This window comes from Sporothrix schenckii (assembly GCF_000961545.1).
Source record: "Sporothrix schenckii 1099-18 chromosome Unknown Cont43, whole genome shotgun sequence".
Classification (NCBI taxonomy): domain Eukaryota; kingdom Fungi; phylum Ascomycota; class Sordariomycetes; order Ophiostomatales; family Ophiostomataceae; genus Sporothrix; species Sporothrix schenckii.
The window spans coordinates 335,026-360,881 of NW_015971144.1; the positions used below are offsets into that span (position 1 = coordinate 335,026).

The window sequence follows — 25,856 nt, forward strand, 5'->3', positions numbered from 1 at the left end:
TGTGAATGTGTGAGAGAACGAAAGTGATGCAAGAGAAACAATGAAGCGATGAATGCAATGCCAAAGAACCGAGTTGCTGTTCAAAGTTGGAGATGGGGGAAAAGAAAGAGTGAATTGGTTGAGGTTGAAGGGAAACAAAGAAACGAGAGAAGCAAGAAAACAGAAGGCGAAAAAATTAGGCTGGCGCTGGATTGTTTTAAGTAGACCAGCAAGGAAACCGCGGAACGCCAGGTCAGATGGGGGGTGTTAGCGCCAAAATACTGGAGAGGCGGACAAGCAAGACGCGACGCGTCTCGTTGGTGATGGTTCACCGTGCACCGACCACAGAACGCCGCCTCCCCATTAAACACGGGCGCAACAAAAGCTACGACACACTCGTTTTCGATGGCTGAAGGTCCCACCGCCCACTCACACCCATGTCCCCATCCACTTTTGTTTTCTCCAGACGCGGCTCGCTGCGACTCGCGTTTATGAAGCTCTAGAGCTACTCATTTTTTAATTTTGCAAAGAACGATTTCGATGGGACGTAGCCACTCTCAACAGCCCTAATACTGTGTACGGTGCCATGTACGTCGTATGCTCGGCCGTGTCACTCCTGAAATTGTAGAGGCAAAGGATGTGCAACAAAGGGATGCGAAGCACGCAAAGGGACAGCGCGTAGAGCGTTGTTTTTGGTAGCGATGGACGGCTGCACCTATCACCGAGGATTTATGACGGCGAACGGCGCGACGATCCACGACAGCTTGGCAGCTTGGAGCTGCGACGCTTTCCATGTCAGGTAAATTCGGTAGAGTCACTGCATATCCAAGCCAATCGATATCGCCGAGATCTTTGTTTTTCTATTTCCCTTGTCATTGAATTCCTGGTCGGCAGACTGCCGCGTGAACAAGCAAAGTTGGATTTGTGCGTGTTAAAGTGACAAGCAACAGCGTATTTTCACCTAGCGCCCTTGGTGCCATTAAGATCGTTAAGCCAAGGGCGATTCCACTCTACGCGAGAATGGGATCTTGGCTGAGGCCTTATGTGTTTTGGCGAGCTCGGCTGGTAAGTGGCTCCTCCCTTCGTTGCACGCGAGCTGGTCTCCATCTAACCTCTCAATTATCCCTGGCGTTACTTGCGTTGACTTGCGCCTGTTTCTGTAAGATATGTCCCACCCTACTTCGTACCAGTTCCTGTTCTTGGGTGTCAATTGCTCCGCGCAGTTTATCCACGCAAGTTGTACTGAATGTGCAGACAAAAAACGACGCCTCGCACGTATGGGGCAGACGCGTGAGTCTTATCAGATCCATCGGAACTGGTTTGACCTGGTTATCGCCTGTTTGCTGTTTTGCCTGGATTTTGCCAGGACTTCGCGAGTTGCCCCAACCTGGCCCGAATATCCGCTGTCGAGGTCACCGTTTATCAGATCAAAGGAGGAAGTAATTACACGACGTGATCCACGTCCGGCTAAGGTGTCTTGTTTGTCATTCGTCGAACACTGGCTCCATTCACTCCGCACATTTCTGGATACCTCTTGACTCATGCTGACTATCGTATAATCTATCTAGCTGTCCGCCTGGACGGTCGTATTTATCATCCATTACATGTACAGCGTGGCTGTTCTTTTGTTGCTTTAAATCTTTGGTCGCCGAATTAGTACATTCCCCATTCTACACCACATCTCCCAAGACGCCGAAAAATGCAAAAGGATATACGGCAATATAACGAAAAAAAAAAAAAAGAACGACAAAGTAAACAAGACCCATCGCACAATGCATCTCCGAGGGGAAAAAATAGGCCGCCACGGCGTCGCTGCCTGGTATCTTCGTCTGAGCCCGCGTCGTGACCGGCATGTGTCGGCATCTGTGGCTATTTTAGGCATCTCCCAATATGTCTTAAACACGCACTTCAATGCTGCTTGGGAGGGAAGCATTTCACCGCCACGGCATCTGGCAACTTCGCGTCCTACGCTCGGCCGCCATACGCCAGATCGCTCGGCTGTCTACCCTGCGCACCTTCGACGACGGCCATCTCTTGGTCGGGCTGCTCGTCTTGCGGCGCCGAGCGGCCCCACGATGACCAGAAGCTCTTCTTGGGAGCAGGCCGCTCGGGGTCCGCACCGGCACCGGCACCGGCACCAGCAGCAGGACCAGGGTTTGGGAGAGGCCGGCCGTCGCCAAGGCGCTGCTGCTGGTTGTTCTGGTTGTCCCTTTGCGCCTTTTCTTGGCGGAGCCTCTGTTCTGTCTCTGCTTTCTTGATCAGGTACTCCTCGAGAACCCAGGCGTTGCGGGTGTTGGCGCGAAACATGGCGTCGACGACGTCGCCGACAAAGGGGACGAGCCCGATGCCAAAGTCGAGCATAATGTTAAAGTACATGCGGGCTTGGAGCGCGGGAGGCAGGCCGCCGTCGATTTTGGCGCAGGACGTAACGACAGAGTACGCCAGTAAAAGGTCAATGACATCGCCAACCCTACAGAACGATAATCGTTAGCAAGCATTGTCGTTGGCAGTTGCGGGTGTCGGCTTTGTGTAACATGTCGCACGCGTCCCTCGCGTCCCACGCGTTGTGCACCAATTCGGTGTTAAGCCAAAATGACGTCAACGAATCCGGATACGGATACCACAGCCGCCTTACGGAGGGCCAGGGAGAAAAAGGAGGGAGATGCAGACTGCGCCAGGAGAGCAAAACTTACACAGGAATGAAGCCAATGACACTGCCCCAGCCAAAGCGAATCCCGCAGCAGTTGAAGAGCGACATGTCCAGGCGGTAGGCCTGTCTGCGCACCCTCTTCAGCACCTTGCCGTCGTTGTGCGAAAGGATGGCTGGGATGCCCTTCTTCTGTTTCTTGACACGGCCCGTGGGCCGACCATCGCGGCCGTAGATGGCGACTTCTTCAAAGAAAGGGTCCTAACGGTGTCAGTATGTATCGCGTGACTCGGATGAGGGTCGAGCGGCGCGAGGGGGACGACGGCGTACCTTGGAGTTGATGTTCTTCTTCGCCGCGTCTTTGAGGGCGCGCTTGGCGACCATATTGAAAAGTTGCGCAGACATATTTGCAGATTTTTGTCGAGTTGAGGAGTTCCAAGTGTTTGAGCAGAGGGATACCCGAGAGTGGAAACGAAAAGAGGCAGTCGCGCGATGATATACAAAGTCGCAAAGGTCTCTGGCGGAAGCAGGGTGCTATTTTCAGCTCCTTCAATGGACGGCCAATTGCTTTGTTCGCCACTGAAAACTGCCGGATCCGTTGCTGTGCTGCGGTGGTAGCCGCTGGGAGCTGGATTGGTGGGCGTGTGTTGTCGCTGGTTTCAGAAAGCGCCGCGTTGGAGGAACCAAAGGCTATTTTCGTCGTCGGCCAGTCGCTAGGGGCGGTTGTTGGTCGATGTAAGAGTATGTGAGAAAGATGAAAGAAAAGGAAAAAAGGAAGAGATCTGACGAAGCTTGAATGGGGAATCAATTGTGGTCCTTCCTTATTAAGTTGTCTCGTTCATCAGGTACGGAGTATGGAGTATTGTTTCGCTCTTGCCTTCTATGACGCCAACTTTATTTCCGCTACACTTGGCGCCACAAGTGTGTTGCAGGCCTCTTTCCTTGTTGAGACATGGGAGGCCTGGACTGCACCTTTCCTTGTGCAGGCCGAGCATGTGCCTGACGTAACGACCAGGAGGGAAACCACGCTAAGCATGCAGTGGCTGAAGCTGCTGTCTACCAAACTTGCACCAAGAAGTCGGATTTGATGCTGGTTTATTCAATGCAGCTGTCAATCGACGTCTGTTGGGGCATTGGAGAACGGCACTTGTCTGATTTCAAATGTCAACACGGTCTGTCTCAATGTAACTGGTTCGTCCCGCATTTTTTGTTCAGCCTCGCCGACCGGCCGGCCTTGTCATAGCAAAGCCTTCATAACCTCGATAAAAGGGCACCCTTTTAGCCTCGGTAGATGTAGATAGGATTGCCAAAGCTACCTAAACTTTGTGATAGTATGTAACCTGTCGAGCCTCCCAATGTTCTAGGACATGCACGCTGGGCCGTTTGTGTCGGCTTGCGATCATGAAAGTCACATGACTAGACTGAGGGAGCCACTTGGGTTGTACTTGCTTTTTGGAGCTTAGTGCCACATCAGGTACCGTTCTGTACCTATTCTGCGCCTGCGTGCACAGCATCTTGCCGACAGCTCCTTCTTGCCCAAAGGCTTGCCCCTGCCGCTTACGCAATTACTGTAACCAGCCCTCTGCCGTTGCCTTGCCCAACTGGAGCCGTAGCCTGACCCCACGTATGCATCTAGTCCATGCCGCCCTGCGCCTCCAATCTTTTGCCTTCGGTCTTTTCCAACCTCCGCCGTTGATCTCTCCTCTCCCAATCCGCAACCCAGCACAACACGTCTGCGCCTGCATAGCCGTGCGCCACCCAATCACAGTGCCCGATACATATCTGTCGTGATAGGTGCCACCTGCTGCCCATCCGCGATATTGCGATCCTGCCCCAGCACTTCATTCTCGCAAAATCCACTCGACGACGCTGCAGCCTCTACTCTCCTCTTCTCTAGCAAACGGCCCTGGCCCAACGCCCTGTCTTTCACCAGACGCACAAGCCTTGTGTGGCCCCTCCGATTTGCATACCACGGCGAGCTTCTCCGCCAGCGAGCCTGGCTGACAGTGTCCTGCGTTTCCCCCGCCGCCGATTCGTGACCTGCTACCCAAACAAGCAACGTTGGGCCGAAGCTGTTCATTCCATCGAATTCGCTCAATTCTCGCGAGTTTGCGCTTCGCCCGCGTTGCGTTGCTCTCCTTGGCCCATCAGGCGATCTGACGGCTGTCCTCGGCCTCCTCCTACACCCTCACGTCTCCTCCTTCGCAGCCTGGCTATGCTGTTGCCGTGTCGCCATCATGACTTCACAAAAGATGACACTCGACGATTGTACGTTTCTTGTGCTTGCTATGGCAATCCTGTACACCCCTTCATGACACCTGCTGACCTCTCCAGGGCTGGACGACCTGTGCGTCCGCTTCATCAACAACCTGCCCCAAGCAGACCTGACGTCTATGGCACGAATATGTTTTCAGGTCGAAGAAGCCCACTGGTTTTACGATGATTTCATCCGCCCCCTCGACCGCTCCCTCCCGGCCATGACCCTACGCACCTTCTGCCTCTCCATCTTCAAGCGGTGTCCGCTGCTTGCACCGTTTCCGATCGAGCACCACGTGCTGGCATTTGAGCAGTTCCTCAAGTACAAGACGAGCATTCCCGTTCGCGGCGCCATCCTGCTCAACGAGACCATGGACATGGCACTGCTCGTCAAGGGTTGGAAGAAGGGCGCCAACTGGAGCTTCCCCAAGGGCAAGATCAACATGGACGAGGACGACTTGGACTGCGCCGTCCGCGAGGTCGACGAAGAGACCGGCTTTGACATCCGCTCAGCCGGCCTCGTGCCGCCTCCCGAGGAGGTCAAGTTCATCGACACCTCCTTCCGCGACCAGCAGATCCGGTTGTACGTGTTCCGCAACGTGCCCATGGACACCCATTTCGAGCCCAAGACCCGCAAGGAGATTGGCGGCATTCAGTGGTATAAGATTGCGGACCTGCCGAGCTATCGAAAGAAGAACAATGCGAATGGCCATGAAACCGACGAGCCCACATCCGCGACCTCCAACCGCTTCTACATGGTGGCGCCCTTCATTGGGCCGCTTCGGAAGTGGATCGCCTTCCAGCGGAAGAGGGATGCTGCGCGCGCCGCCGGCAACAACTACCTGACGCCGCAAATGGCCCACGCCGAGGACACCTACACGGAAGACGAAGGCAATGCACTGCCCGAACCCGTCACCCAGGACACGCTTAGCGGTATTGCCGATCCCAACCAGATTCTGGAAAACGCAAATAGGGAATTGCGGCAGATGCTTCGTATGCCGCCGCTGCCGTCCGACGAAGCGCCGCCTGTGCAGGCACCGGCTCCTGTTCATCCGCCGCCGGTGCAGGATGCGTTTGTGGACCCCAACCAAAACAAGGCCAATGCACTGCTTGCCGTCTTAAAGCAGGGCGGCACCATCAACGCCCCTCCGCCGCTAGCACCGGCGCCGGCACCGGGTGACGGCCAGGGTATTTCTCTCAACCATCTCCTGAGCCAGGTGTCCCAGCCGCAGTCCAACGCGCCACGAGCACAACACCACCAGCAATACGAGCACCAACTGCCTCCGTACCCGCACTCAGCAGCAGCAGCAGCAGCAGCAGCAGCAGCAGCAGTACCAACAACCCCCGCCCCAACACCAGATTCCTCAGCTAGGTCCGCCACCAATGCAAGGTCAGCAGCCTTCGCCAGGATACCCTCAATACGATGCACCTCGTCCGAACCTGCAGCAGCAACGGCAACAGCAACAGCAACACCTTACCCATGCTCAACAGCTTGCACAGCAAAACCAGCACTTGCAGCAACGTTTTGAGCTGCAGAAGCCGCACCAGGGCCAGCAGCACCAACAGTCCTCGCAAAATTACCCCTACGCGCAACAGCCTCCCCAGCAAAGCCAGAACATGAATCCCTTCGCACCAAACCCGCAGGTTCCCCCTCCACCTCCGTATACGGCAAACGGCAACGACATGCAAGGGCCGGCGCAGGCTTTTGCCCAAGCACAAGCCGCGGCTGCGGCGTTCCGGTCCCCACAGCATGCTCCGCCACCGATCCCACTCCTTCATCCTCAGCCACTTCCGCCCGTTGTCCAGAAGGCACTGTTTGCTAGGGACATGCTAGCGTCTCCAGACGCATCGTCGCAGCAGGGCAACAGCATGCTGCTTCCGCCGCCGCCGCCGCCGCAGCAGCAGTACCGCGGCCAGCAGGCCCCTTTGAGCAACCATGCCGCTGCTCTGCTAAACGCGTTCAAAAAAGACGACAGTACTACCCGTCCAGGTGGCGCAAGTGGTGGTCCCCAGGAAACCGCTGGCGGTCCTGGCTGGCCACAACAGGAGCCCCAGCAACAGCCGCAACAGCAGCAGCAGCAGCAACAGCAGCAACAGCAACAGCCCCGCCACGCGTCTCATGCCGTTCCGCAACAGCAGACTCAGCAGCCGCAACAGCCATACGCGCCTCTCCAGCACAACCTCCACGGCGGCCGTCCCCAGCCGGCGTCGCAACACCCGTACGGTTCACTCCAGGCCGGAGCGGTTCCAGCAGCCCAGAACACCAATCAAGGCGCACCCAACCCTCCGAGCGGCAACAACGACAATTTTAATCAGTACCTGCCTCGCCCTGCTGCGGCCAACAACGGCCCGCAAGACCAGCCGCCTGTCCGCACCCAGCACTCCGATCAGCACAGGTCGTCCCTGCTTAGCATGTTCACGAAGCAAACTACGCAGCCGGTACCTCAGGCCGCAGCACCGATCCATGTCCCTGCGTCCGGCTCTCCGGCATCGGCACCCGCGCCGCCACAGCATGCCACTTTGGGCCACAATGCGAGAACCAGGCAGTCGGCCGGCGGCCCGCAAGGTGTCACAGCCCAGCGGACCGTGTACTCGGCGACGACAATCTCCACGACACAAAGTCAGCAGGGTGCTGCTCTGGGCCAAGGCCAAGGCCAAGGCCAAGGCCAAGGCCAAAGCCAGGCCCAGGCAATTGAGGCGGCAGCGCGTGCCAATGGCGGTCCGATCGAGATGAATGCCCAGACCAACCTGCCGTTCGGTGCTTTGACACTTCTGACACGGCCCAAAGCCCAGCAGAACAGCAGCCCCAGTCACAGCGGCATAAATGCACATGCGACCAGGACAGACCGTTCACAACAGCATCCCTCGACGTTCGCGTCGCCGATTACCGAACTGCCGGCCGAGACCACGCAACTCCGCAAACAGCCCAGCCTCCCACGCCAGGTGAGCCAGCCGTACTCTACATCGCCTAGCGACAGACGGCCCTCCACACGCGGCTCGCAGCCTCCTTACAACACCGCTGCAGTCGCGCCCGCCGTGGCAGCCACCCTGCCGCCGCACAGTACGGTCGTGCGGCGCCCTAGTCATGCGTCGTCGTCGCCCACCGCGGCGGCGCCCGGAGACCAATACCAGCCGCCGCAGCCACACCCGCTCCCCACACTCAACTACCCGTCTACGAACGCTGCTACAGGCGGCGCCAGCGTGCGAGCGCCTGAGCCGGCAAACCCCGAGCACAAGCAGAAGCTGCTGTCGCTGTTTGCTGCGAAGCAGCCACCGCCGCAGCCGCCTGCTATGTCCGCCACCTCTGCTGCCAGCATTGCCGGTGCCGGTCTCCACCCCATAGGCATGCACACGCCGCAACATCTTCCGCCGCCGCATCCTCATGCTCAGCAGCAGCACGCCCCCCTCGGCCCTTATGAAGCTGCAGACTCGGCACCAGCCATTGAGGCTAATAACTCAAGACGTGGCAGCAGCCAGACACCCATCTCGCCGGCCAATCGCAACTTTTTGCTGGGCTACCTCGCATCTGTGTCAGGTACCCAGTAAATCAGTCAAGATGGCATTGTTGCTTTCCAAGCTCTTCGGGACGACTAGAGGCCGTATCAAGAATCATTGTTTGCGGGGCCGGCGCTGCTTTTATCCTGTATCCTTTTGCGTGTTGTCGTTTTCCTTTTTTGTTGTAATTGCGCTGCATTTCGTTGTATCTTTTGTGTTCTTCTCCCGTCCATAGCCTCGCCTAATTATTTTTGGTCGTTTACTGCCAATTGTTTTGTGGCAGTTCTAGCTTGCCGTAGTTATTGCGATTGCTTTGGTTATAGAACCAGCCTTGATACTCCCTTTGCGCGCATGTAAAGCGGCCTTGTTTGTCCCAGTTCTGTCGTGTCTTTTCAATGTAGTATTTCACACCACTTGTGCGAGAGAGAGAGACAGAGAAGATGAAAGAGAAGAGTCACCAAAGCAGAATGCCCGGCAGTTTCATAGAAGATTATGATTATCACTCTTTTGTGCGAGGTGTTCGACTTGGACAACTGTTTTGATTTTGGTGTTTACGAAGTGTATGAATGGGTATCATTTAATAGCAAAACTATACATGAACTGAATCTATGCGCCGTCTCTATGCCAACCCTGCTCCCTTTTTGACCTCAACCCCTCCATCAACCCTCCTTTTCAAACGCGTCATTCAAGTAGCCCACGAAGCTCTCCCGTATGCGAGCCGCCGTCATCTGCCCACCAACACCTTCCAGCCCAATGCCACCCCGGTTGAGGCCCATGTACGCCCGCCGCAGCCGCTGCAGCTGAGCAAGGCCGACCGCCTTGCCGGGCAGCTCGACCACGAGGTCGTCACCTTTCTTCTGCGAGTCGCCGCTCGGTATTCTGACCTCCCCGTTGCCACCCGCCGGCTCCTTCTGCGTCTCCAGAATGCGCTTGACCACGTCTTGCGTCGCCCGGTCCAGCACGTACAAGAAGTCGCCGCCGCCGTCGTTGCCCCGCTGCACCGTCACCTTGTTCGGCTGCACCTCTTTGCGGCCCGCGCCGGCCACAGCGTCCCACAGCTTGTCGAACACGGCGCGCGTCGCGGCGGCGTCGTCGTCCCACGTCAGCGCAAAGAGCGGGCTGTCCCAGCGCGTCATGGGGTTGGGCTCTTCGTAGCGGAAGACGAGGTTGTCCCAGTTGGGGACCGAATACGGTTCGGTGCCGGTACCGGCGGACTGCAGCCGCTCCGCATTAATCTCCCGCGCCCTGTCCACACTGCAGCCAATCTGCAGAACCGCGCTCGTCGTCGACACGTTCTTGGCCTCGCAGGCCAGCTGGTAGCGCCAGCCCTTGATGTAGTTGAGGCCGTCGAGGACGACAATGTCGCGCGGCGACAGGACGCGCTTGACGGCGCCGTAAATGGCAGCGCGGGCATCCTTTTCCGAGGCGTTGGCCGACCGGGTATGGGCAGGCAGAGTGGACAGGTCATAGACGGCGCGCGAGATGGAGAGGGCGTCGTCGGAGATGAGGTGCAAGCGGTACGTTGGCTTTGGTGTGGCGGCGGTGGTCGGCGTGCCGCCTTCCGCAGCCTTGGCCGCCTCGGCCTCAATGCGCTCGGCAAGATAGTCGTAGAGCTGCTTGGCGCGCGTCGACTTGCCGGACGTCGGCAGGCCGGAGAGGATGATGAGCTGTAGTTGGGCGAGGAGACGTTAACACGGGCGTTGACAAGTCGTAAGAGCTGTGACAAAATTGTCGGGCATCGTGTATACGATAACTGGACGTACCGGCATGATTCAATTGCTTGTGTGATGTCGCTGCGACCCTATTGTGGCTGTCGGCAGGATGGCAAAAAGTTTGCGGTTGGAAAGTCGCCTACAAAGGAAGCTATTTAAAAGCTCGGACATCCCCCACTAACAAACGTGCCAAGCACGAGGCAAGAACGAGGCTCTATTTTAGTGGGGCCTTCCCACCTAGCCTATATTGTATGTAAGTCACGTTGGCCAGCTTGATACATTTGAAGAATAGGAGGACGGTGAGCTACAGTTTACTATAGTACTTCATATTCGTTATGTACTCAAGAAGTATTTTAAGCGAATACTTTCTTATTCATTTTTTTCATTATTTTAAAATTAAGTTGTAAATACCGCGAAATTTTTGTAACAAATATGACATCGTATAACGTTTATAACGTGTAAGAATGTGGTGCCTACATTTGGAGTGCCGGAACGGCGATGTCACATTCTATGTAAGGTCTCTTGTAAGAGCTGGTCTTTGATATCTTGTCTCGCTGCCTAGAGCTGGCCTAGGATAATTTCCCACGCCGTATATGAAGTGGACTACCACTGGCTCGCTAGAGTACGATACATAGATGGTCAACAACTTACGCCAAAGGCTACAACAGATTACAAACCACCCTGCGATGCCTATCCGGTGTTACTTCTTTATTAACGGCCTTAAGTACGAAATAAAACTGTGGGGAATAAAAACATAGGGTTTAAAAAAACGAGGACTACTGAAAATTATACACGTAAATACCCGCTCGACGCCACCATATGCTGTAGAAAGCAAAAGCAAAAGACGAAAGAGGATGGTGAAACAAAAGAAACAACATATTACAGTGCAATATTGCACTCCCCACTCCTAATGCCTGTCCACCGAAACATAGGTGTATTGGCCGCGGTCGGAGCTCTGCGCGGAATGCCGACGGGAGCGACCGTCCGAACGAGTCCTAGAATGATGGCCCGAGCTGCTGCGCCGGTGTCCATGCCCATGCCCGCGATCCCGCCCGTCAGACCTCACTCGCCGACCATCTCCGTGAGAATGGCCTCTGCCACCGCCGATCAACCGGTCCCCCGGTTGGGCCCCGGACCTCACTCTCGAGTGACTGTGGTGCTGCTGGTTGTTGTCGTACGAGTTGTCGTAGTAGTATTCGCTGTCGTATGCACCACCACTCGATCCGAATTGTCTAGGTGAGTTGTCGGGGCCGAGGGACCGTCACGCTGACTCGTTCGGCTGCAGCTTGGGGTAGGACGGGCCGTTCTGGCCCTGCTGCGGGTAGGCACCGAGGGGCTGGCCGTTGGTGTCGAAGCGGTTGTTGGCACGCGTGGGGTTGAGGAGCGCGCCGCGCTCGTTGTGCGGGACGTACGGCAGCGTCATGCCAACGACCTCAAAGATGATGGCGGAAATGATCTCCATGATGGTGCACATGCCGAGCACGACGTAGCCGGCGTTGGTGCTGCCGCCAAACTGGTGGAAGTTGGCGCTCGAGGAGTCAAACGCTGACAGGATGGAGTACAAGAGGCGCACAAAGACAAAGGGCAGCGCGACAAGCACGGCCATCAACAGACGCTTCTCGCCGTCGACAATGCTGCTCAGGCAGGTGGTCAGGATGAGCGACGACAAGAGGACCAGCACGTAGCCGACAATCATGAGCGCGATGCCGGCCTTGGTCAACGAGGGGATGGTGTAGGAGATGGGCTGGCCCTTGGACACGGCGTCCTGCACCTGGCTGCTCATGTCAGTGCCGCCGACAATGGACAGGATGAGGCCGACAATGACGACGAGCTGCATCAGTCGCAAGATCTGGGCGTTGGGGATGCTGGGGCGTTTGTGCTCGGGCAGGGCCGTGTAGGTGCGCGTGACGAGGCCGAGCAGCATCAGAATGAGCGGCGAGAGGCCAATTGTCTGCAGGATCGAGGCACCAGTGGCGAGGCTGACGTTGTCGGGCGAGGCAATGGTCGCGAGCTCCATGCTGGCGCCGATAATGCGCATCAGCGACAGAATGACGAGGTAGATCCACCCGGCGCTGCGGCGGATGCCATGGCGGTAGCAGAGGGTGCCGGCAATGAACAGAGACGGCAAAAAGAAGACCAACTGCACGATGGAGATATCGTTGTAGATTGTCAGAGCCATGTTGGACGGTGTGTTCGGAGGATATGTTGATATGGCGATGGGAGGGCAAGGACGAGGTGAGAAGAGGAGAACGCCCTCAAGATCGGTCGAGATGGATTTCAGTCAATAGGGGCGTGTGATGGTGATGATTAAAAGAAAATTTATGAAGAGGAGAATATGTGATGATTATGGAGGATGGGCAGTGGAAATTGAATCTGGAGCTGCTTATAAGTGAATCGGCGACGGGTGATGTGATGGTGACGAGACAAAACCTTTTCAACGAGCAGCCCCTTTTGCTTTATAGTTACGAGCCCACCGTTCCTCGTCGTTCTCGTTCTCTCTTTTGGTTCGTCTCCATTGCCTTTGGCCTCCCTGGAGCTGCCGCATCTTTCATTGCGCCTGGGACCTTGTGAAGATCGACACTCGTCGCACTCGGAGCCACAGCGGCCCACACCAAAACACCATAAGGCTGGCAAGGGCCAGGACCCGAAACGCTGGCCAGGGGAACCAATGGGGGCCGCCAACAGGCCGTGGCTAACTACGGGGGGACCGTTGCACTGGTCACACTAAACCCTTCTGGGTCCGAATGCGCGAACGAGCTTGACACTGAAGAAATTAAAGATGCGACGACAACAGCTGGTCCACTCTTTTGCCTGGCTGGAAACGGGTACAGAACAGGGCCCCATCAAGCGACGTTCCAAAGTCGGAGAAGATGTAGTAGAGTAACTCATTTCATCTGTTTGTTGAACCAAGACTGCCATTGACAGTCTTATTGTCATTGTCAACTCAGTCCAAGTTACTGACAGGGAAGAAGCAACAGTATGTCGCTTCCTGCCAATTCTGAACACAGAGGCACCTCATCTCCAGAGTAAAAGGCAAATCCAACTGACACAGGTCGTAGAATGAATTGCAACGTGAGAAGAAGATCGAGGCGACGTCACGATGGCTTGGCAGGAACGGCACTGGTGAAAGAAGCTTCTTGTCGGCTTGGCGGCGTGTCCGTGCCAGTCCACCCAGTCCAGCCAGTTCAGCAAATTCTACTCCAATGGTCCAATTGCCGATGCCATCCTGGTGTGCCTGTTCGAAAGCCTTGTTGACCAGGAATGACGTATCGTCGATCGTCCTGACGAATCTGCGGTTTCTCTATTATCCCAGGTGGGCGAGACGGCGTGGCTTGGATACCAGCAACGAAAGCGAATTGGGGATAATATCAAGAATGATGAAAGGCACCGTGTCAAAGAAAGGCACGGACCTTTCGCTAAGCGATAAAAGGTTTCAGTTCTCACATATCCTGGGCCACTCTCCGTCGTCTGTTTGCCTTGCCGAAGCTAGTCACGTGAGGCCAGTGGACGGACGCGGCTAGTACCAATTCAGTCACTAAATGCGAATGCGAGCCTCTTTCAGGCTCCGCTAAATGGGTGACCCGAAAAGTGGGCCAGCGGAATGCGATGGGATCCTGCGAAAAACTGCTCATCGTCCAGAGAGGAGACGTCTAAGCCCCCATCTGCATTTCGCGGCAGACTGGAGAAGACGGTACATAAAATGGAGAGGCCGCGCAAGAAATTCAGGCAGCAGGCCAAAATGAGGAGAAAGAGACGAAAAAGGGCCGCCAATACCACCGGGAGAAGAAGAAGAAGAAAGAAGCAACAAAAGCCGATATGCGCGTGGCTATGTTTTGACACCGCCACTGAGCTGTATCGTAGCCCTATGCATACGGCCTTCCCAAAAGAGATCAAACATGCGAATATTCACATCACGTGCAATTTCAGCTCTTGCCGTCAATCAGATCCGATGGCCCCCCCAGGCAGCAACGTCGACAACTGGGGAAGGCACGCGTGGCCCGTCATTCGTGTGCCGCACGTTACTTCCCTTTTCGGCCGCTTGTTGTAAGTCACGATGCCTCTGCTTCCATTGACTGTCGAGTTACCTCGCATGTAGGTTGGAACCCGTCGGTCCATTCTATCGTTATATTCGTCGACTTTCCTTTCTACTAGTCCTCCTTCCACTGTAAAAACGTGTGATGTGGCTTGACGTGGAACAAGAGAAGTCTTTGCAAGGCCGCAGTAATCTAACGCCACGCGGAAAAGGGAAGCCACCACCAAACCTGTCAACCCCAATTGGAACACACAGTCGCTCTTTCCTCAAGAAGTCTTGATGCGACCCGTTCTTTCCAAAAGCTTCCTTCTCAAAACTCGTCCTCCAAAATCTTCATCCCGTCTTGATTTGTTGACTTCGCCCCTTTTTTATATCTCTTTGCCCTCGGGTTATCACTCCTTCATTCACCCTCTTGAACTGGCCGCAGCACTGGCCAACAGAACACGATCAGATTAAGCTTTCTTTTGCGGATCTTGGCGTGTCCAAAACACCGCCACAGCAACTCAACCACACTCGACGTCCCGCATTTATGGTCCACGGCGGTCTCCATCAACGGTCATCTCAGCGGCTTGCCATTGGTCTCGCACAGGTGCCCTGATTAGGAAATGAGCTAAGCAGCCAATCAGAGTACACTTTGTCTGGAGGCTCTTCGACAACCGGCCCTATCCCCGTCCTGCCAAGATGGACTGGTCTCCAATTCTTTTCGACGGCGCGACGACATTGTCAACAAGTGGAAAGGGTGGGAAAGGGGACCAGATGAATTCCGTCTCCCACTCCTTGCTCTCTCCTTCTGAGACGTATTTTCAGGAACTATCCGCAGACATGGGCGAAGTGATGAGGGTTAACATGAGAAACCAGCCCGCTCGGGCGTCACCTTGAACGACGCCATCCTCAAAGATTGGATAAAAACAGGTACCAAAGAAATAGACCACAAGTGACAAACCTACACACGCTTGCGTGGTGTGTCTGTGGCAGTGCCTGTCGGTCCAACGTCTCTTCACACTACCAACTACCCCCCTTTTCTGTGACTCCCTTCCCCTCCTTGGTGTTAGGTTTTCCCTCTTCTCAGCCTCTGGACGCGACTGCATCAGCCCGCGATCAAACACTGCTTCGGATCCTGGCGAATCGCCATCCACTTCCGCCCCCAAGCTCCCCGGTTTCTTCTAGAAGCTGTTTGGTGAACCTATGAAAGAGAGCGATTTTGCATTCTACCTGGTCCGCAGCATCGTCTAGCAAACGCAGCCAAGGAGCCTCAGCCCTATTGTCCTCCCCCATCGGGCAGCTCAGAGACGATCGGCACGCACCAATCCAACGTCTTCTGCGTGCGTGAGCAAGCCAAACGTCTGACAAGGACAGCACATTACAAAAAGGACAAAAGAGGACTAAACAGGCAATAAAGGAACCGGAGCAAATCGCACATGCACTTTTTTCCGTTCTCAAATTTGTCTCGTAAAGACTGCATAGACCAACAGCACTGGGCGGCACAGGCGGTCCTTTGCCAGTCACTCCTTCTTTTTTGCCAATTCACTTTTGCCTGCCTGTTGGAAGGAAAAAGGAGAATAGCAGACGAGCGTGACATATGAACTGCACAATTCGTCTTCCCACGTCTCTGTTTTCATGCCATCCATGAACTTTCGACACACGCTCGACGCAACTGCTGTTCACCACTTCCACGGTGGCATGGGCTGACGGTAAGATACTGGTCGACCGTCACTTCTCGACTGAATCTTACACTCAGCCGCTTACGCAAAGACGACGCGTATTTCTCTCAAACACGCTCATTACAAATTCAATCCTTTTAGACATACGCAAGGATCCCGGCTCCATAGCGTCGCCTTTGGCGTCGACCTCTTCGAAGGCCACTGATTCAACGTCTCCGACGGCTGACCGCCTTCCGATTTTACCATAGTTTTGGTGAACCAACGGAAACAGGTACGTGCGAATAAGGGGCAGTAAGCCCAGCACGGCGGCAAAAATATCAAGGTGCAGCACCTGCAATTATTGCGGTACCCTCAAGTCCACGCAAACAAGGTGACAAGCAGAAGACACAAGACCACACCAGCCAAGCATCTAGCCATCTCAAAGGTTTCCCCGCCCCGTGACAGCACCTTGCGACCGTCAGGCACAGCACATTCCGCACATACGACAGATCTTCGTTGAACACGCTTTATGGTCTAGGCTTTCGAACTTGGAGGCTGTCTTTACTAGTGGTGTGGGAGACAAGCCGCCAATCTTCGCCAAGGTACAATCCAGGTACGACCGAGACAGCATCGACCAACCCAGTATCTTACCAATCTAGGGGTACTCACAACCACCACCACCACTACCACACTCCTGCAGCCACTGGGGCGTAACAGACGCGCCGACGCAAGGCATAGGGCGTGACCCAGACCATAGGCCTACCGAAAGGAGGACTTCCGGTCGCCATAGGGGTGCCAACCTGTCTCAAACCCGTAACCAGCGCGAGATTCAGCCAAACTGCAAGCCCGCAAATTTCCTGAACGGTCGAAACTAAACACTCTCCTTTTTTTCTTCTTTTCCCCTCTATGCCCACCGCCGCCTCGGCTTTGATCAAGACCTTCTCGGGCGGCATTCGATTTTCGTTTATATCTAGGCAGGCCGTCAATCGTTGTTGCCCCCAACTTTTCATCATGGTTTACTGCGGCCCACCTTCAAAAGGCTGTAGCAGTTGTCGTGATCGAAAGATACGCGTGAGTTTGTTCCCCGTCTGCCATAGCTGCCTCTATCCCATTGAATCCAACAGCCCCCATACCTCAGATGCTTTTTTTTTTCATTGATCATCGTCGTTCACCATGGTCTGTATCGTTGTTCGTGCACGACAGAGCTTTGATGTTATTTCTCCCCGGTCTTTCATCGTCATAATTTCCCTCTGTGGCCCTTACTTGTTTCCTCCATATTTCCCCTAACCAAGGTTTCTATTAGTGTGATCAAAGAGAATCCGGCTGTGGCCAGTGCGAAAAACGCCAACAAAAATGCCCCGGCTATCGGAACCAAGTGGATCTCATGTTCCGTGATGAGAGCTCCCATGTCATCCGGAAGGCGCAGGCAAGGCAACGGCGAAAGGCTTCTGCGCGAACACCGGATCCGGTTCCGTCTCCGGACGATGACAGCTCCCCTGCGTATTTGTCATCGTCATCGTCGTCAACTGCCTTCGCCGTACCAAAGACGCCAACGGTACCTTCTACGCCATCCAAGGTTGGCTCTCGGCCAAAATCATTGACTCTGTTGACTCCTGGAATGCATCACAACGGGGCAAACTTTGTCGAAAACAACAAGACGCCAATGCCCCTGACGTTTCTCGAGCCCGAGTCTCTCCAAAACCCACCGCAGTCTCCAAGAGCATCCCCACCAGCACAGTTAAAGGTACAGGCGGATGACGATGACCAACAACGACAACGAACACACCAAACACAGCCCGTACTGGAAATACACCAACAGCAACAGGAGCAGCCACAACAGGAGCAACACCAGCTCATATGGACACGTGACGATACTCTTTTGCCGTCTCCAGATGGTGGCAGTTGGCCAGAAACGCCAATGATTGCACAAATGTACACTATCGAACCCACGAGCCAAGAACGCGGCACCGCCTTTTTCTTTTCTCGCTACGTGACCATGGACGAAAACGTGTCTCATCAGCGGTTCGATTTTCTGTATGATATTTGGAAACCAGGGTCACTCACGGTGGAGCGGCCGTTGGACGGCGTGATGGCGAGCATGACTGCAGTAGGTCTTGTCGGCATCTCACAGTTGACCCATTCGGAGGAGATCATCGACAGTGCACGAAAGAGCTACGGCACTGCACTCTGTTTGACAAATGAGGCCCTCAAAGACCCTCAAGAAGCCATCAAGGACACGACTATGCTGTCCATCTTGATCCTGGGCGTCTTTGAGATGATGGCCGAGCCTGGCCTCAAGACGATGAAAACGTGGCACGATCACATTAACGGTGCTGTGGAGTTGGCGAAACTGCGGGGCGCCAGTCAGTTCCGCTCGCGTGCCGGGATCCGCATGTTTAACATGCTGTGCGAGAGTGTCACAATTTCCTGCATGCAAAGACAGGTGCCCATTCCACCGGCACTGGTCGCTCTGCAGGACGAACTACTAAACACCGTGGTCGAACACGAGCCAGGAGGGTTTGGTGGGATCAACTTGTGGAAGCCAATCTATAAGCTGCTGCAAGCAAGGCACGATGTAGGAACGACCAGTCTCTCCGGCGATCTCGATGAGCTCCTCGCGCGCATGGACGACATCGAAACCGAATTCGACGAGACAATATCCTCCTTCCCTGCAGACTGCTACTACAAGGTGTTCAAGGTGACACGGGCCCACAAGGCTGTGTTCCGCGACGTATGCCACGTCTATCCGAGTGTGGCTTCGGCGTCGGTGTGGAATTGGCTACGAGCAGGGCGCATCTTGGTGTTGGAAACCGTCCTCTCTGCTATCCAGCGGTATTTCCCAGATACTGGTGATGACGGTGAACTGGTGCCGGCCCAGTACATGACAGCGTTCCGGCAGGCCTGGACGAAGCTGGACCGTGTCAACTCGGCCATTGTCGCCAGCATTCCGCAGCACTTTGGTCTGGTCAACCCAGTCAACCCATATTATGATTCACTAAGACCTATGCCGACCGTGGTCCATCCGCTCTCAACGACAGAAGTCCGTGAGCCGCCCACGCCCCCAGAACAGTCGCCGATCTCGTCAGCCGGGTCAGTGCAGACCCCGTCTGTGTACTTTGATGATCGCAGCGACGGTAGCCATGCAGCTCGTGACGATGACGAAGTTGTCTTTGACGACGGTGGTCCCAGCCTCGACAACCCAACACGAGCACGCAATGTTGATGAAGAAGCACAGCGCTTTATGCTTCTGGCTTCGGCGACCAATTCGGCCGTCTGGCCGCTGTTTACCGTGGGCGTCAGCTCCGTCTGCAGCCCCCAGCTCAAGACCTATGTCGTGGCTCGACTGGGCGCCATCTTTGACGAGACAGGGCTTAAGCAAGCTCGGTCGATTGCGTCCATCGTGCGCAACCGCGAACTCATCAAGTCCCCGTGGCTGAAGCTGTTTATGCGAACCAGCAACACAACAATGCCGCCCCCGCCGCCAGTGGCATCACGAAAACCATTCTTGAGTGCTTCTGCAGTGTAACGACAAGGAATGAACATGGACAACAAAACATTTTAAGCTAGACCTCATACATACACAGGATTAAGACGGGAATGATTTGACATGATACATGACATGATATGGATTACATATTGGAACCCTGTGTTGGATTCTTTGTTATTCTCTTTCAACTCTCTTACAGTTAACCCTTTCTGCTCTTCGTTTCGAAATCATCTTTTGGCTTTTTGCATCTAACATTTTTTTTTATTTACTTCGTTGCATATATTCTACAAACGGTTGGATTTTCGTTTTGTAACCTGTTGCATTTGGCTTGATGGAAACGATTTCTTTACTTTTTGATGTCTATAACCTAGAAGCCCACGAACCTAGAAGCCCACGCTTGCCTACCAATACAGTTGTACATTTTTGGATACAATTACACTATGCATGCGTCCAGCGCCCGCCCAAGCTACCAGCTGTCGAAATTGCCAAAGCCGCCTGACTTGGCCTTTTTCCTAACAGGTTCTTCCCACGCTTCTGGCGTTTGTTGCAGACTTGCATCTTCGTCGGCGGCAGCGGCGGCCTGTTGCTGTTGCTGCTGTACCAACGCCTGCTTGAGGTATGTTCCAACTCCCACCGAGCTGCTTCCGCCAGACGCGCCATCGTCGGCCCCGCGCAGCCGCTTGCCGGTCCAGGTCATCTTGTCGTCGTCGGTGCCACCGCGCCGCTGAATGTCTGCCTTTTTCTCTTCCGCCTTGTCCGCCTTGCGCTTCTCCGACAAGAACTCGTCAAACGGGTCCACGTACACAACGACGTCGTGGATCACAATGTCGTCAATGGGCCGGTCGCCCTTGGCCTTGTCCACGGGCGCCGTCTCCATGCGGTCCAGCACGTCCAGCCCGTCCACGACCTGGCCAAAGATGGTGTGCTTGCGGTCGAGGTGCTTTGCGGCGCGGTACGTGATGAAAAACTGGCTCGAGTTGGTGTCCTTGCCCTTGTTGGCCATGCTGACGACGCCGCGCGCGCTGTGCGTCAGCGGGCCCTCGAGCTCGTCCGCAAAGGTCTTGCCCCAGATGCTGGTGCCGCCACGGCCGGTGCCGGTGGGATCGCCGCCCTGGATCATAAAGTTGCGAATGTTGCGGTGGAAGGCGACGTTGCGGTAGTAGCCCGTCTGGGCGAGGCGGACAAAGTTCCAGACGGCCTTGGGGGCGAACTCGGTCTGGAGCGCAATGTTGAGGTGGCCCACGTTGGTCTCGATGCGCGCATAGCCCTTGTTCTTGATGCGCCTGGGCTTGAGCATCCACTCCTCGTCGCTGAGGACGGCGCGCTCGCCGCTCGTCTCGGGCGTCAGGCCCGTGCTGGTGAAACTAGCGGCCGCGCGTCCCGTGGTATAGGTGGCCGCGTTGTAGGCGGGCTTGCGCTGTACGGTGGAGGCAGACTTGTCGGAACGAGATGTATTTGATGTGGTGGTGGTGGTGACGGTGGTAGTGGATGGCGCGGCCAGCGCGCCGTTGCCGCTTCCTGTCCGGGCCACGGCCGTGCTGGCTGACCGGTTCACGTCGGCGCCCGCATCGCGAGCCCGCCGCGCCTTGTCGACGGCCTCTTTGGCTCGCAGCATCTTTTCGCCCATGCGACCCAGCGCGCCCACATTGACGCTGCCGTCGCCGTCCTCGCCGTCGGCGTCGTTGGTGTCCTTCGGGCCGCCCGGCGCCGGCGCTGCCTCTTTGCCGTCCTTGACAAACTGGAACTGGCTCATGTCGCGGCCGGCCATGTTCTGCGGGTCTTGCAGCGTGATAATGTCCTTGCGCGTAAACGGCGCATCGTCCATCAGGTCCAGCCACATTTTGGGCTTGACGTTCATGCGCTCAATCGTGTCCCACGCAAAGACATTGGCATACGTGCCGTGGCGCACGGCCACAATGTGTGTGTTGTCGGAAAAGACCTTGAAGGTGACGGGGTCGATGAGGTCGTGCGAGCCGTCGGCGTCATTGCGCGCAAAGTTGAGCTTGATGAGATCAGACGCCTTCAGCGGTGCGCCGGTCACGGGGTTGGTGCCGGGCTTGGGTTTCTGCTTGTCGAGCCAGGCGGCAATGACTTCGGCGTCAAAGATGGTGCCATCGGGCGTGCACACGGGGTTCTGGAAGGGCTGCAGGCTGGCAGCGCAGTAGTTGAAGGGGAGGCGGCGGAAGGCGGCGCCGTGGTTCGGAAGGGTGGCGAGGCCAGAGCGACCAGCGGCGCCTTTGCTGGCGCCAAAGGAGTCGGCGGACGCCCACTCAGAGTGGGTAATGTAGAGCTTGTCGGTGCCCTTGCCCATGGTTGCAGTGGGAGGGGACGAGGTCGAGAGGATGACTCTGCCGGTGTGTTTTGAGAAGGGCAGAAAAATCAGTTGAAGGATCAGAAATTCAGAATGTGATGTAATGCGGCCGGCGTAGGCGCAATGCGCTAATCGTTCAGGGGTGGGTAAATCGCCGTGGGAAGTCAGCCTAGCGGTGCCGATCACTAACACAGTCTCCAGCCTCAAGGCTGAGATCGAGTCCTTCGAGTCCTTTGAGTCCTACAAAATCCCGGACAGGAAGTATATCTGTTCTTCGTTTCTCTGGGCTCGGACAGTAGGAGTGGAAGAATCTACAATCATCACAAGTTCACTGCCAAAAATGAAGGCATTTTCGAAACTCGCCAACCGGCTGTCTCTCTACAAGAAAGAGTCACCAGAACCGACACCAAACCAACCAACAACGACATCTGCTCAACCATCACCACCGCAAGTTGATGGCCCCATCCACGTCCTGTCTGACCTGCACCTCGAGATCTGCAGCCAGTATTCCACGTTTAAGGTGCCCAAGACAAGCGCAGCCTATCTCATTTTGGCCGGTGACATCGGCCGGCTGGTCGACTATGCGCCGCTCTTGGGATTTCTCGAGGGCCTCGTCTCGTCCTATCGGCGCATCTTTTACGTCCTCGGCAACCATGAGTTCTATACCTTGACCTATGAGAAGGGCCTCTCCGAGGCACACCGGCTCGAAAAGGAGCCCAGCCTGAACGGCAAAGTAACCATCTTGCACCGCACGCGGTGGGACGAGGACGCGCAGGACAGTCCGGTTCCCAGCCTCACGGTCCTTGGCTGCACCCTCTGGACCCATGTCCCGCCCGAGTCCCGCGACGTCGTCGGCCACGCCATTCGCGACTTCCAGTACATCGAGGACTGGACGGTCGACAGTCACAACCAGATGCACAACGAAGAGGTGGCGTGGCTGCGGCAGCAGGTCGCCGCCCTGCGAACCGCAACCACGGCGGCGGCGGCCAAGCGCACCGTCGTCGTCGTAACACACCATGTGCCGACCGTCGAGGGAACGTCACGGCCCAAGTATGCCGGAAGTCTGTGGGCTTCGGCGTTTACGACGGAACTCATCCTTCCAGGCAGCAATACCGGCAATACCGGACATACCGAAGCAGACGGCGGGCGCGTGGCCGATGACACAAAACCGTGGGAAGGCGTCGCGGCATGGATCTATGGCCACACGCACTACAGCAACGACTTTGTGCGCGGCGGCGTCCGGCTCATCGCCAATCAGCGCGGCCCTGTCTTCCCGCCGAACCCCGACATTTTCAAGGCAGAGGATGCTGCCGGTGCTGATAAGACAGGGCAATCAGGAAAGTCCAGCTTCCGCATCATTGAAAGAAAGGCGCACCAGGACGAGGGGAAAGGGCTGCATGCGTTTAACCCGGCGAGAACAATCGCTCTGTAGCTGCTCGGGGATGGAGTGACAGCTGTAATAGGGGAATAAATAATGTATACGGATAAGGGAATCCAATACATGTACGACATAAAAGTAGGGTGCAACGTAGAGGTTAAGGAGAGGTAGCATTCGACGTGCATGAGCTTGGATGAGATACTTTTACAAGGTAGACCATCGTACCTGCCTTGAGTGGCATCTTTTTTGAGCTCCCATAGCAATTGCCTGATCCGGCTGGTGTGCATACGTAACATCTTATCTTATCGGAATCGGTGGTCTTGGAGCCAGCTGTAGGTGATGTAAGGCCCTGTCCGACCGCCTAAAACACGCTAAATGCTACCCCAAATCCCAAGCAGCCCGCTGTACCGCACTGCTGGCGCCTAGCTTTGACAAACTACCGCATTACGCTAGGTGGCCTGGACCCAGTAATACGATGCGAGGCCTGAGCTGAGCAGCCCAAGAAGGACAGCACTGCGCACTTTCTTGTTCCATCTTTCCAGCACCCGCCGCCGAGACGCTTTTGTCTTTGCATCGAATTTCTCTTTCCGACCTCCTTGACAGTTTATTTCCGTTTTGCTGCCTCGCCGCACTCGTGTTGTCGATTGCATTGTCTCCATCGAATCCGAGAGTCTGCGCATAGGACTGGCTGCCATTGCCGACGCTGCCGCATCCGCCCGCCTGCACCCCCTGTTTGCGTTCCTTCGAAACTCTCGACGCTCCATTCTCCTCAACACGCCTTTGCTTCTCGACGCAGTCGCCATCTCGAGCACCGCTTCCTCTCCTGATTGACGTGTGCGATCACCAAAGAGCCGCCGACGATGGCTCGATGGCTGTCCCGGATGCTGGCGCTGTTTGCGCTGGCATTGTGGACGGCAACGGTGGTGGAAGCCTTTGAAGAACGAATCGTACGTGGACGCCCGGGGTTCCTGTTTCTTGTGTTTCTTGTCCGACCGTCGTCGAATGTAGCTGACAGTATGCGTTCACAGAACCAACAGGAAGACAATCGGCAACGATGCGCTGGTAAGTTTGCCGTGGCGACGATGGACGACGTCGGCCCATGGCCAGACCACAACCGCTAACATCGCCAGGCATGTACAGCCGCAGCTCGTGGGGTGGCGCCGTCGACCCCTTCATCCTCGTCAAGTTCGACTCGTACGACGGCCCCGTGGACCCCATTGTCAGCCTGCTCATCTTTGAGTGGCGCGACGAGCCCTTTATCGGCGACCAGCCCGACCCGTCCAAGCCCAAGATCATCATCTGCGAGCCCCAGTACGTCAAGCTCGGCTACTGCAACGCGACGAGCGTCGGCGAGTTTGTCCTCCAGCCCAACACCACCGAGAAGTCCAACAACCTGGTCTTCACAAAGGCCGTCGACATCAAGAACGCCGAGCCCGTCAACTACTCCATCAAGAAGACCGGCTACTACTGCGTCGTCACGGCGCCCTTCCAGGCCACCGACTACGGCGCCGTCATCGAGTTCCGCAACGCGTACGGCGAGCTGCCCGCCACCCAGATTCCCAAGCTGCCGTTCTACGGCGGCATCACCATCCTCTATGCCGTCGTGGCCGTCTTCTGGGGCTTCCTGTACTACCAGCACCGCGCCGACATCCTGGCCGTCCAGAACTACATCACGGCCATTTTGATCTTCCTCGTCTTTGAGATGCTCATGACCTGGGGCTTCTACGACTTCTTGAACCGCCACGGCGCGAACATTGGCTCCAAAGTGCTGCTCGTCGTCGTGGCCGTCCTCAACGCCTTCCGCAACTCCTTCTCCTTCTTCTTGCTGCTGATCGTGTGCATGGGCTACGGCGTCGTCAAGTCCTCGCTGGGCCGTGTGATGTGGTACGTGCGCATCCTGGCCGTCGCCCACTTCGTGTTCGGGCTGGTGTATGCCATTACGAGTCTGCTGGTCACGCCCGACGCCGCGGGCCCGTATGTGTTGCTGATTATCCTGCCGCTCGCGGGCACGCTCACGGCCTTTTACGTCTGGACGCTCAACTCGCTCAACTTTACCCTCAAGGACCTGCGCGAGCGCAAGCAGCACGCCAAGGAGACCATGTACAAGAAGCTGTGGTGGTGCATCCTGCTCAGCATCATCACGCTCTTCTCCTTCTTCTTCTTCAACAGCTTCTCGTTCGCCTCGTCCAGCGACCCGGACTTTGTGCCCTTCCACTGGAAGACGCGCTGGTTTGTGCTGGACGGCTGGATGAACCTCGTGTACTTTGCCGACGTCGCCTTTGTGGCCTACGTCTGGCGGCCGACGGCCAACAACCGCCGGTTCGCCATGAGCGACGAGATTGCCCAGGACGACGACGGGACCTTTGAGATTGCCAACATGGACATTGGCGTGCCGGACGACTTTGACGAGGACGACGACTACGACGACGATGGCCAGCTGAAGCCGAATGCGGGCGGCCGCAACGGCAGTGGTGCCGGTCCCGGCGACCGGGCGGGCGTTGCGGGCGCCGAGGAGGCGAACCTGGGTGGCAGCAGCAGCAGCAGCAACAACAACAACAACGCGGCCGCCTCGTCCAATACAGGCAGCAGCCGACCGGCCCAGCCGCCGCAACCAATACCAAAGTCCAACCCGCTGCAGCGCGCCTCGTCATCTGCGTCGGCCTCCAAGTCGTCGACCAAGCCCGCGCACCAGCGCGACTCGCTGGACGATGACGATACCATATTTGCTGTGGGTGACGGTGACAAGTTCTCGGATGACGACGACGAGGGATCCGGTGAGGAGTCCGGCCTGGTAAAAAATAAGAAGTAATCGGTGGACACTCGAGACGGACGAAGGATACCATTTAAATAAGGTCAAGGGTCCGTTCGCTTTCAAATGATGTATTTGAAAACAAAGAGGAGGACAATGCGGGATCGGA

The 25,856-nt window shown here is 56.1% G+C and overlaps 8 protein-coding genes across 8 annotated transcripts; 4 read left to right on the top strand and 4 right to left on the bottom strand.

The window, feature by feature from the left end:
* Nucleotides 1-1,944: 1,944 nt before the first annotated feature.
* SPSK_02613 (PH domain protein) lies at nucleotides 1,945-3,031 on the bottom strand (the record flags this gene model as incomplete). The annotated part of the gene is made up of 3 exons (XM_016729481.1): nucleotides 1,945-2,449; nucleotides 2,673-2,887; nucleotides 2,957-3,031. 3 exons carry the CDS (start codon nucleotides 3,029-3,031, stop codon nucleotides 1,945-1,947), a joined length of 795 nt encoding a protein of 264 aa, XP_016588849.1.
* A 1,832-nt stretch (nucleotides 3,032-4,863) lies between these two features.
* Nucleotides 4,864-8,428, top strand: SPSK_02173 (mRNA-decapping enzyme subunit 2; the record flags this gene model as incomplete). Its single annotated transcript, XM_016729049.1, has 3 exons — nucleotides 4,864-4,894; nucleotides 4,961-6,070; nucleotides 6,096-8,428. The coding sequence occupies 3 exons, from the start codon at nucleotides 4,864-4,866 to the stop codon at nucleotides 8,426-8,428; spliced, it is 3,474 nt and encodes a 1,157-aa protein (XP_016588850.1).
* A 608-nt stretch (nucleotides 8,429-9,036) lies between these two features.
* Nucleotides 9,037-10,146, bottom strand: SPSK_02601 (protein KTI12; the record flags this gene model as incomplete). Its single annotated transcript, XM_016729469.1, has 2 exons — nucleotides 9,037-10,044; nucleotides 10,141-10,146. 2 exons carry the CDS (start codon nucleotides 10,144-10,146, stop codon nucleotides 9,037-9,039), a joined length of 1,014 nt encoding a protein of 337 aa, XP_016588851.1.
* Nucleotides 10,147-11,350: 1,204 nt separating this feature from the next.
* SPSK_02673 (uncharacterized protein) lies at nucleotides 11,351-12,268 on the bottom strand (the record flags this gene model as incomplete). Its single annotated transcript, XM_016729541.1, has 1 exon — nucleotides 11,351-12,268. One exon carries the CDS (start codon nucleotides 12,266-12,268, stop codon nucleotides 11,351-11,353), a length of 918 nt encoding a protein of 305 aa, XP_016588852.1.
* Nucleotides 12,269-17,146: 4,878 nt separating this feature from the next.
* Nucleotides 17,147-19,288, top strand: SPSK_02307 (c6 zinc finger domain containing protein; the record flags this gene model as incomplete). Its single annotated transcript, XM_016729179.1, has 1 exon — nucleotides 17,147-19,288. The coding sequence occupies one exon, from the start codon at nucleotides 17,147-17,149 to the stop codon at nucleotides 19,286-19,288; it is 2,142 nt and encodes a 713-aa protein (XP_016588853.1).
* Nucleotides 19,289-19,715: 427 nt separating this feature from the next.
* Nucleotides 19,716-21,560, bottom strand: SPSK_02363 (peptidyl-prolyl cis-trans isomerase-like 2; the record flags this gene model as incomplete). Its single annotated transcript, XM_016729235.1, has 1 exon — nucleotides 19,716-21,560. One exon carries the CDS (start codon nucleotides 21,558-21,560, stop codon nucleotides 19,716-19,718), a length of 1,845 nt encoding a protein of 614 aa, XP_016588854.1.
* A 340-nt stretch (nucleotides 21,561-21,900) lies between these two features.
* SPSK_02609 (uncharacterized protein) lies at nucleotides 21,901-22,992 on the top strand (the record flags this gene model as incomplete). The annotated part of the gene is made up of 1 exon (XM_016729477.1): nucleotides 21,901-22,992. One exon carries the CDS (start codon nucleotides 21,901-21,903, stop codon nucleotides 22,990-22,992), a length of 1,092 nt encoding a protein of 363 aa, XP_016588855.1.
* An 806-nt stretch (nucleotides 22,993-23,798) lies between these two features.
* On the top strand, nucleotides 23,799-25,747 carry SPSK_02343 (uncharacterized protein; the record flags this gene model as incomplete). The annotated part of the gene is made up of 3 exons (XM_016729215.1): nucleotides 23,799-23,885; nucleotides 23,967-24,000; nucleotides 24,069-25,747. The coding sequence occupies 3 exons, from the start codon at nucleotides 23,799-23,801 to the stop codon at nucleotides 25,745-25,747; spliced, it is 1,800 nt and encodes a 599-aa protein (XP_016588856.1).
* Between the last annotated feature and the right edge of the window lie 109 nt (nucleotides 25,748-25,856).